Source organism: Panthera onca, chromosome A1 (assembly GCF_046562875.1).
Source record: "Panthera onca isolate mPanOnc1 chromosome A1, mPanOnc1 haplotype 2, whole genome shotgun sequence".
In the NCBI taxonomy this organism is placed as follows: domain Eukaryota; kingdom Metazoa; phylum Chordata; class Mammalia; order Carnivora; family Felidae; genus Panthera; species Panthera onca.
The window spans coordinates 114,289,039-114,300,454 of NC_138339.1; the positions used below are offsets into that span (position 1 = coordinate 114,289,039).

Sequence of the window (11,416 nt, forward strand, 5' to 3'; positions counted from 1 at the left end):
TGGATGTCTAAAACCAGAGATAGTACTGAACCCTACATAAATTATGTTTTTTCTAAATTTATAAATTAGGCACTGTAAGAGTAACAGTAACTAATAGAACAATTATTACAATATAATTTTATAAAAGTTATGTGAACGTGGTCACTTTCTCTCCAAGTCTTATTGTACTGTACTCACCCTTCTTGTGATTATGTAACATGATAAAATGCCCATCTGATGATATGAAGTGAGATGAATGATGTAGACTTGGCGACGTAGTGTTAAGCTACTACTGAACTTTTTTTAAAAAATTTTTTAACGTTTTTATTTAGTTTTGAGAGAGGGAACATGAGTGAGGGGTGGAAGGAGGAAGAGAGAGTGAGAGAGAGAGACAGAGACAGACACACAGACACAGAATGTGAAGCAGGCTCCAGGCTCTGAGCTGTCAGCACAGAGCCCAATGCGGGACTTGAACGCATGAACCGTGAGATCATAACCTGAGCCAAGGTTGGATGCTTAACCCACTGACTGAACCATCCAGGGCCCCCCCCACCCTTTTAAAATTTTTTTTTAATGTTTTTCTTTATTTTTGAGAGAAAGAGAGAGAGAGACAGAGCATGAGTGGGGAAGGGGTAGCACTACTGAACTTGTGATGACAGTGTCAGAAGGAGGAAGGAGGATCATCAGACTGCGGCCAGCCGACTGAAACCTTGGAAAGTGAAACCATGGGAAAGGGGGTAAGGGACTACTATATAGCTATTTCCCCCATGCCACATTAAGCTGTCCTACCTCAGTCAAGGCACTTGGCATGTCTAATAGTCCATATACCTCCCAATGAATCTATCACAAACTGAGAACTTGGAAATAACAATCATCTAGGCTTTTGCTGTTTATTCGTGTCTCAGCTAGGTCCAAGGGTACTGTGACCAAAGGCGACAAACAGATGATCCACTAGGTTAAACTTGCCATTATTATCCTTACTCATTTATTCCACAAATATTTACTCTGGGGGTCTACTCTGGGCCAGGCATTTGCTAGGTGCCGGGTCCCCATCCAGGCACAGGCACTGCCCACAAAGGTCTTATAATCTTCTGGAGAAGGCAGCAATTCATCAAATGAGATAACAAATGTAAAATCACAACATTGACAGTAGAGAGACACTGTGCTAGAAGCCAGTCTGAGAGACCAGGGAAGAAAAGCTTCCCCGAGGAAGTATCATTGAGCTAAGGTTTGAACAAGGAAGTACTGACATGGGACTGGGGAAGAGTGTTCCCGGCAGAGGGAGCATGCAGTACATGCCAAAGCCCTATGGCGAGAGGTGGAATGCTGAGTTTGAGGAAATGAAAGAAGGCAAGCCAGCAAAGAACAAGGGCAAGTGTGATCTGAGACAGCCTGGAGAGGCGCAGGGCCAGACAGGGCAGGGACTGGGTAGAGCATGTTAAGGATTCTCTGTTTTTAACCAAATAGAAAGCTTCTGAGAGTTTTCATATTTAATCTTACTTACTTTTCTAGAGGAAAATTGTTATAATCAGATTAACATTTTAAAGTCATCACTCTGTGGGCACCTGGCTGGCTCAGTCAGTTAAGGGCGTGAGTCTTGATCACAGCCAGTCTTGATCTCAAGGTCCTGAGTTCAAGCTCTGCATTGGGCTCCACACTGGGCATGGAGCCTACTTAAATAAAATAAAATAAAATAAAATAAAATAAAATAAAATAAAAATAAAAATAAAAATAAAAATAAAATAAAACAATCACTCTGGCCATATAATAAGGAGAACAGATTAGAAGGGAGAAAGCAGGATACAGGGGCAAGTCAGGAAGCTACTACATTAGTCTAAATAAGGGATCATGGAAGCCTGGCTTAAGGATGTGGTAACAGTCAAATCCTCAGCCTCTGATGGTGGACTATACACAAGGAGCTGTCAAGGGTAACTCCTAGGTTCTGGTTCTGCCATTCCATAAGCCGAGAACGTATTAGTAGAACAAGGTATAGGGAAAGTCCTGAATTTGATTTTAGATATCTGAGTATGGCTCTGTTACACAGACAGTTAGATGTTAAGTCTGGAGTTCAGGAGAGGTCATGGTTAAGAAATTCGGCAATCATTTGTGAACGGTCAATAATTGATCTCAAGGCATTAATGAGGGTAGGGATGGAGAAGACAAAATGAGAGAAGCCCTAGGATCAACCTGAAGATCTTCTAATATTAATGTTCAAGAGAGTGATGATGGGCCACCAAGCAAGAACTGTCAGGGTGAAGAAGATAATCAGGAGGATTACCCATCAGTCCAAATAACTAGCCACTTGAAACATCAGAAACTCAATTTTCTCACTATTTGATACTTTGAGCATGGCTCTAATTACTTTGCAACTACACTGAGCTATTAAACTAATTACTTTGTTATACATAATATGAAATCAATCAATATGGTCAGTGATTGCTAAACACCAACTATTGCTACTAAATATCAAGCCTAAGAAACAGTTCTTGACTTCAAAACTTGCCTTAAGCTAGACCATGATTAAAATCACATCAAAGTAAATTATTGTAATCTTCAGATACACTAATTTAAAAATAACCACTTTGAGAAAATTAATCCATCCTAACATTTATGGGCACCTAACATTCATGGGTAGCAGACACTAGTCTAGGTACTGGGCAATGGTATAAATAATAAGACAGAATTCCGCATTTGTTAACAACTGATATTTACTATTCAGAATGCTGTTAGACCAGTTTGAAGGTTATTTGATAATATATCAGTTAAATGACTTATTTAGGCAACAACAAAAAAGTAATGATCACGTCTATTTGTCAAGAGTAAAGTCTCCACCCAGTGTCTACTCTCTCCTTACTCCACATACACTCAATATATTTCATGTGATAAACTTAGTTAATGCACTAACTACAGCACTGTGGAAGCTCCAGGGACTTCCTCCATTCTTCAAGAGGTCTGATGGCCTCATTAATGATTTCCAGGTGACAGACTGTACTCTCAGAAATATATGCTTGGTGGTTATTAAGAACTTAACAGTTCTTGGCACTCTATGACATGTCAATCTATTAAACTAAACTAACCAGACTGGTATTCCAAAGGACTCCGTCACTAATAAAACTCCCTTCCATACCAAACATACCTAAACCAACTGTGATATGCCATAGAGTATATAAAGACAAGGATATTTTCTTGATTATCTTATGCCATAGAGCATAATTTACATTTCCCAATATTGTTATCTTAACTAGCACAGTTGCTGTTACTAATAATTAAGACTAAAGTTTAAAAGCACCATTGGCATATATTGAGTTTCTTGTTCCCCATACCTCCATTTTCTCTTTCAAGAAAAAAAAATCACATCTGAACTTGCAGTTCTGTATATATTCCTCTTAAGAGTATAGCCAGAAACAGTTTGAAACTCATCTGTATCTAGATTTCCTTTTTCCATTACTGTAGAAATGGAAAAACTACAGCATATACCTGTCCTAAGAAAGGGGAAAAAGACCAAATGCCCTGCAGAAAGTAAAACAAAGCTACCACCCTTAACTACTAATCTGGAAGGCCAACTAATTCCTGAGAAAGTTAGGGAGGTACCATCATATTCACTGCATGAATAGTGTGGAATGCTGTGGATGAGATTCAGAACACTAATTTTTAATCTGGGTGTCTCTCTGAATTCACATCTCTCTTAAAGCACTTAACATGGTACTGCTAACACATGCATACTAGAACCCACCAAGAGAAACTGAGACCATGCATTAATGATCTTTTTCTCTAATACAAAGACTATCATCTTGTAGAGATTCTTACATGTTGGATGAATGAAATAAAAAAAGAAGAACAACAAAGGAGCAAGGTCCAGCTAAACAGGAAGTTTCTCTCCATGTATGATGATTTAGATAAATGAGTGATTTTAATTTCAGCTTCACTTCCCTCCACTTCCGATTTAATACAGCACAAATCAAGAAATCTAAGAAACACTCAACATGAATCAATTATTTTTCGTGCCTAACACAATAAGGTGATCTAGTACAGTCTACTTGTATTACATATACAAGGCCAGGTTACAGAAAACTATGCAGTATATACATATAAAGAGACAAATACATTGGCAATGGCACTCAGTGGAGACCTATTATGTTTACTATGACTCCTGCAGAGTAACTTCCTCCTTAAAAATTATCAATTAATTTAATTATTAATTTGAAAAAATAAAAGCAGCATAGATGGTGGAAAGAAATGAACTGTGGAGTCAGACTGACGGAGCTCTGTCTTCTAGTTATGGGATCAAAGGGCTTTAGCATTACCTATAAGTTTCCACCTCTTGAAAACAGAAATTACAAAGCCTTGGAGGGCTGTAACTTGTCTGACCCGCAGAAGGGAAGAAAGGTGACTACATAAAATGAATCCAAACATATCTGTATGCTCAATGAACATGTTTTAGCCATAGCTAAAATCCTCTTACATATCACCTGACTAATCTCACTGTTTTGCCACAAACCATTTACTTTAATTCTGTTCCTGATTACTTCTTTCATGTTAAAAATGTTCTTCAATTATTTGTTAGAGACAATGTGGATCTATTCCTAATACTGAACATTTGCTTACATTTATCTTCTACCCATTCACATTTTTAAGTAGCTCTAACTTTTGACTTAGGATATAAAAAGAGGCCAGGATTGAGGAAAACCACCAAGTCTAAGGACTATACTTGGTATCTGATATAATCAAAACATTACCAAGGTTAGAGGTGCAATATAGTATAGTTCGTAAGCAGCCTCTGGAGACTATTACTTTTCCATACCACATTTTTCTACTGCCTTTATAGAGAAAGACCCCTCAACCCAAGAAAATGGGTTACAAATGCAAATCATGCTTTCTTACTCAGAGCACTTCTGAATGCCTCATATTTTCCCTCAGGGGAATCCATTCACCATTAACTGCCTTGCCACCCCATTATTTCTTCTTCTGGAATGTTCACAGCCAGTGTCAAGGACTGATGAGCAGACAGCCTAGGCAAGCTGTAGCTGGTTATTTTGCACTCGATGAAAACAAAGAACACTCCTTTCTTTCTATATTTTGAAATCTTCAAGTCAGTAAGTCAATGACCATTTTTCTAAGACAAGCAACATAGACTTGAGGCACTATGAGGAGGTGAAACAGTACCAATGAACAGGGCTACTTCCTGGTTTTTGTATCTAACAAAATGGAGTTATTAAAGAGTATTGGAAATCATACATTAAGGAATGTTGGTTAACCAGTTACCCCTGCCAAAATCAGATATGAAAAGAAAACAAAAGTTGGCAGCAACTATAACTGATATTTTTCTTTCAGAATTATATTTAATAAGGATAATCTTTGAAGAATGCATTAATTTTCTTACTTGATTTAATAGAGAGTTTGGAGATAATTCATAACTTCAAAACTTACAAATTCACCTATGTTAACTTCTGTAACTCCCTCTACTGTTTTGTAAAATTGTCAACTTAATTTTTTAAAACTTATTTTTAGGTAATAATGTTCCTGTATCTCCTCTAGTAAAAAAAATCACTAAATTATATTTTTAACCCAGTAGCTTCTAAACGGAAGTGAAAGCTGAGGGCTATATGAGGATATAAAAGCAGCCTATGAAATAGCTTTAGTTTTAACAAAAACTAACATTAACAAGTACAGCATATCTTGTTCTTTCATGGGGCCAGCAAATTGATAGTTAGGGTTTTTTCAGTTACAAAAATAGGATAGAGTAATTATAACTACCAAACTCACAACAGCCTGTTCAATGGAGGATAACACTGCAATTTTTCTTCAAAGACAATAAATAGGAAGAAAAAGTTCCTAATTCTGTAATGTAAGTTAAAATCCCAAACCTTTGGGTGCCACTTTCAGGCACAAAACTTTCATGGTTTCAATTATTACCCTAAAGGAGAGGGTCAGACTTAAACTTTTCTATTTTTAATATGAGTATAACTTACATAATTTATACTGCACAAATATATTTTCTACATTTTCAGTTTCTACATCCAAAGGTCAAAAACCTGAAGGAAATTCTGAAATTAAAAATCATAGGATTCTCTTTAAAACATACAATAGGTCTTTAGACAGAAGGGGTCTCCAGACCCTTACTACTACTAAAACATAAAAATATTTCAAAATCTCAAGGCTAAATTTTTCTCCAGAAAGTACAAATGAAACTGTCAAAAAAGTAAAATGTAGAGTTCAATGAACTCTTTATACTCAAAGTATTTATACCAACAAATGCAAATGAATTTCAATCCCACTAACAAGGAAATTGAAAGGAAAAATCACTATATTTCAAAAGTTTAGGGAATCAACATTTTAGTATAAATGAAATTTGCAGGGATGACTTAGGGTGAACAAACAGCATTCTGGCTAGTGAAATTCATTTTTAAAAAGTGATTATGCTGATTAGCCCATTATTTCACACATTGCACAATTATAATCCACTCCTGAAACAAAGAGGGGAAAAATACCTACGTTATGAAATGCAAAAATTAAGCATAAATTACCATTTCTGAATTCTACCTGCCTCCATCTTAGTCCTCTTATTTTGTGTGGAGACAACACTAAACAACTTCTACACATTATTTTTTACAGTGGTTGCTCTTCTATATTCATAGCTCTTTAATGACTAGAATGCTGGTACTAAATTATTTACTGTATTCAAAAGTTGCTTTCGTCAGAACAGATAAAATTAATTTCTCAAATTTAAGGTTTAATATTTTTATCTGGAGCTCATTTGTAGTATCAACTGCCTTCAAAGAATTATCCTACTGAGTTTTTACTCCAATCTGCAGGGAAGCAGCAAAGTGTAGAGGAACTTAACTCTCGTAAAACTAAGTTATATTTACAAGTGCACGCAGAAAACTATCACAGCCATCTCCTTTCCTTTCAAGATTGCCATGGCACAGTGTTGACCATAATTTTTAGGGTAATTTTGGGGGGGGCGCGACTTCCTGGTAATAAATGAACTGTGGCTTTAAATAAATAATCAAGCTCAAAAAAGTGCCAAAGAACTTTAGATAACCGAAACCAAGGATTCCTACTGTCAGATTCGTCTCACAAGGAAAAAAATCTAAGACAGTCTTTAAAATACTCAGAATAAAGGTCAGGAAACTCTACAGGGCAATGGGTAACTATCACAAAAACATTTCCAGCAACTCAAAATACTCATCAAGACTGTGCTGTGCAAACACTAGTCAGATTTTCTAAAAACATGGATTACGGCTGTCACACTTAAAAGAATTTCCTTTAACATAAAGATTTCCAGTAGCCAAAGAAAGGGTCAGGCCAAGAACGTCTAGTCTGTTACCTTACACATACCGTAATGCATTGGCACTACAGGGCTATGTGAGCCAAAGCCCACCGCACTGTGACCCCTGGAATCCCTCAGTCAGGCGGGCGGCCCGCGCAGCTGCACCGAGCAGGAAGCACCGCACCCGAGCCGCGGTCCCCAGCCACGCCAGAGAGGCTGCGGGGAGCAGTCACCACTGCTTTGAAACTGAATGGCTGACACATCCGGTCCTGGCTCTTACACCACTCCGCCAAATGCAAACTTCAAAGGCCAATTTCAAACTGCAAACAGAAGTCACTCAAGTCTCAGTGGCGCTGTCCGCATTCCCAAGAACATGTGGAGCCCCTTGAGGGACGCAATGAGAAAAACCAACTCCAAAAATATTACAAGTCCCCGAGTGTGCAGTCTGCCCGCCCACAACGCTTTGACAGGCGTTACAGCGCCTTCCACCAGGAGCCCCTGTGGTCGTTCTGCCTCCGTCCGGGCCGGGCCCCGGGTACCTGCTAAGGGTCTCTGCCTGTCAAGGCCGGGAGGACCTCACCGCGTTCTCCTCCGTCCCGGGCCCCCCACCCGGCCTCGGGCTGGGCTTCCCACCCACCCCGCCCCTTTTTTTGACCACCGCTTGTTTGCAGGCTCTGGCCTCACCCCAGAGATCCCGGGACTCTCGTCTGGGGGCGCCGCCAACAGGCTTCTGCCCGCCCCCCAGCCCAGCCCCGAGGGCAACACCAGGGTCCCACGCCGGGGGTCCTCCAAGAGTCCCGATTCCGGAGCCCCACAAAGCCAGCCCGGGGCCCTACACCTTATCTCAACGGGTCCCTGCAGCGCGGCTCGCACGCCTGTCACATGTCTACAAACAATAACAAACTCTCCAGCACGTCCCCGCCCCGGGCCCCCGTTGCGTCCCGCAGGCCAGGTCCGGGGCGCCGCCCGACGCCGGAGGGGTCAAAGGGGGTGCCCGAGGGCTCAGATCCCGGCGAGCGGCGCGCAGCTTAGCGGCGCTGAGCGCCGGGACGCAGTGCGCGGTGTCCGGGGTTCATTCATTGCCCTCGCCCGTCCCCCAAGTCCCCGCCGCATCCCCGGCCGCGCAGCTCACCCGGCTGGGGCCGCTGCAGGAGGCGGCTCGGCGGCGGTCGTCTGCTTCTCCCCGGACTCGGCCCCCGCGGGGCTCGGAGCGCCGCTGTCCGGTGCGGCCGCGGGCTCCGGAGGGTGGGCGCCGCCACGGCTCGCGGCTCCGTGGGGTTGCGGCACGGCCACAGGCTGGAAACCGCTCCCGCCCGCCGCTGCGTCCGAGGGCTCCGGCGACGGGGAAGTGGAGGAGGACGGCGGTGAGGCGGCCAGGAAGAGCGGCGGCTCCGGCAGCTGGTCCAGCTCCACACTCCGCACTTTGCGCAGCTGCCGCCGCCGCCAGTCAGCCCGCTCGCGGCCCCCGCTGCCCGCCTCCCGAAGTAGCCCCGCGGCTGCTGCGGGCGCGCTGCTAGCCTTGAGAGCACCTCCACCACCACCCGCCTCGGGGCTCGCCGCCCGGGCGCCCGGGAATCCCGACGACGAGGCGCGATTCCCCGCCGCCGCCGCCATTTTCTCTCGCGGGCTACATTCGCTCGGCCCCTGCGAGGGAGGGAGGGGGCGGGGAGAGTGCAGGGGGCGGGCGGACCGGCGGGCGCTGCGCCGCTAGCGTAGGGCCGCCTGCGCCAACTGCGTGAGCACGGCCCGCCGGGTGCTTGGCCTGGACGGTCTGGCAGGCTCACCGGGCACAGCCAGGGAAGGGGGAGGGTACGGCATGGAGCAGGTGGAAGGAATAGGCTGTGCGCCCGGCGTCCCGCGCTGGCCTGCGAAGTGGGCTGGAACGTAGCCGTCTCGAAGGTGCCCTGAGCTTTGCGTGCTGCACCCAACCCCCGCCCCTGCCCGAGCCGCCAGGTAGTCCCGGGCTGCACCGGCGAGAGGAGGAGCCTCCGTGGCGGCAGCGCGCAGCTTCCTCTCCGCCGCAATCTCGGCCTGGCTCGGTGGGAGGTCGGCCAACGGGAGTTTCAATTCGAACTTAGGTGTGTGGTGCGTTGAAGGGAATGCCGGCGAGGCAGTTTGCGGTTTGTCATTCTCGCTGCCCTTTGCAGTGGTCGTCGGGGAACCCGGGCGAGGACCAACCCCCTCCCCCACCCCGCGCGGGACGCGCAGGTGGCGGCCAGGGTTCTCGGCTTGATGGAAAGCGAAAGAAACTCAATTTTCAGCAGACGTGCAGCCGCGGACCAAAAAGAATAAGTTTTTTTTTTTTAAATGTTTTTCTCTTCCATTGTCCTCCTCCCTCACCCTCCGCAACACGAACTACAAATAAAACTTCAGCGTTTCCTGGAATATCTTGTTCACGACCTGACATCACCGTTTTGGGATACCCCTCTCACCTAGAGAGAGACACGGAGGGCGGGTGCCCCTTATACATCTTTATTTTTTCTTCCGCTGTTTTGGGGAAGGGCAGCGGTTTACGGGACCACATAGAGCGCGTTTGGGGAAGGAAGCTAGGCTGTGCAGGAAAGTGCTCGATAATATCATCCTCGGCCAGTCCCTCCTTCTCCCCCCCCCACCCCCCCCCCCCCCGGCCCTGCCCCGCCCCGCCTCTAAATCCGATGCCTCTAGCCGCACGTCCTTCCAAGGAGGGTCTGGCCATGGTCTGGGTTCCTTCCGCCCCGACCCCTGTAGTCCCCAAGTTGCCTAACTTGGAGTTCCGAACCCTTCCAGTCCCTGGGGCAGTCTCGGCGATAAGGTGCCTCGGAATGGAAGAAGTACCATTTACATGTTAATGATTTTCGACCTTTCTTCTGGCGAGTAGATCTTCTGTGTGGCGTTTATTTCTCCCCTCCTTTTCCTCGAGCATGTTTGTCTGTGAGGGGAAACGTCCCACAACCCGGGACCTGCACCCCTATATTTATTTTGTGAAACGTTAATTAAAACATAGCGTGGGGGGATGGGAGGGAGAGGGTTCCTCTCTAACACAAAGTAGAGCGCTGTCTTGTCAGTCTTCATAGAATTAGAAGTCTGAACTGTCTACAAAACAATTCATTTGACTTCTCCAAACTAGAAAAAATGAAAGCCCCATTCCCGAGTATAAACGTTAACTTAGGAATGTGGTGATATTGGAGGGATTTTTAAAATGGCAGTGTAAATTAGCTCAGTTTTGAATACTACTGCAACATCTGCCATAGAATGGTTTTAGATAGTTACATTCAACGGTACAAATTTTGAAAGTTTAGATAAATCTGTTAAAATTTAAAGTCTACATTTAGGCTATAATTATATGCTCTTTTAATGGTAGCCAGGTGTATCATCCAAACTAAACACTAGTTGTTTCCCAGATCTTCCCAGATTGCCACACCCACCAAATCCCAAATTGAAAGGATAAACTATCCTCTTTCCTATTTAGACAGAAAAACCTTAAAATTGTGTACACACACACACACACACACACACAGAGTTACCTGTAATTAGCCTTTCAAAATCGTTCCAATTTTAAAGTTTGGCCATAGTAGCAAAGTAGAAGAGGATTCCAGTAAAACTCTTTATTTGTAGCAAATGCAACACTATAAACTAGCCCCACTTCTCTGACCTCGTCCATTCACCACACACCACCACCGAGAAACCCAAGTACTGGTCTTTTGCCTAGTTTTTGGTGCTTTGAGGAATTTTGCCCTTGATCTTTTATGTAAATATTTGGGTTGTCATTATGCACTGACAAATAGATTTTTTTTTTTTTTTTTAGAGGAGGGGAGGAGAGAGAAATAAGCAAAGGACATGCTTGACTGCAAAGGATGTTCTTTGTCTGCAATATGTTAATACAAAGTCTTCTTTAAGGACAATTTAACCCATGGGATTGCTACTGTAGTTTCTCAATCTTAAACATGGTAGGACTCTAGCTCTGGTTTTGGTACTGTTGGATCCTGATGTTGAAGTGCCTTAATTTGATTTCTTTAATGACATAAAGGAGTCTGTGTCTCTTCGAAGGTTGCTTGTGCATTGAAAACTTCAGGTACTATTTCCAAGTCCTTTAGTTCTATGCTTTCCCAGATAGAAGTATTGCAATGATTTCACTCATCCCATGACAACTTTGGTAACCTTTATCACACTTTGGTTGCTACACACATT

At 43.9% G+C, this 11,416-nt stretch overlaps 1 protein-coding gene across 2 annotated transcripts in view; it reads right to left on the reverse strand.

Annotated features, from left to right (window-relative positions):
- The window catches only part of MAP3K1 (mitogen-activated protein kinase kinase kinase 1), a 79,278-nt gene extending 70,381 nt beyond the window's left edge, over positions 1 to 8,897 (reverse strand). The window contains exon 1 of one of the 2 annotated variants that reach the window (XM_078449717.2): positions 8,382 to 8,897. In XM_078449717.2, coding sequence (XP_078305843.1) covers positions 8,382 to 8,863 — 482 coding nt within the window. In that variant the 5' untranslated portion in view covers positions 8,864 to 8,897. Of the gene's footprint in view, positions 1 to 7,317; positions 7,861 to 8,381 lie in introns of those variants that run through there. The other variant, XM_078449726.2, reaches the window with a different exon arrangement.
- Between the last annotated feature and the right edge of the window lie 2,519 nt (positions 8,898 to 11,416).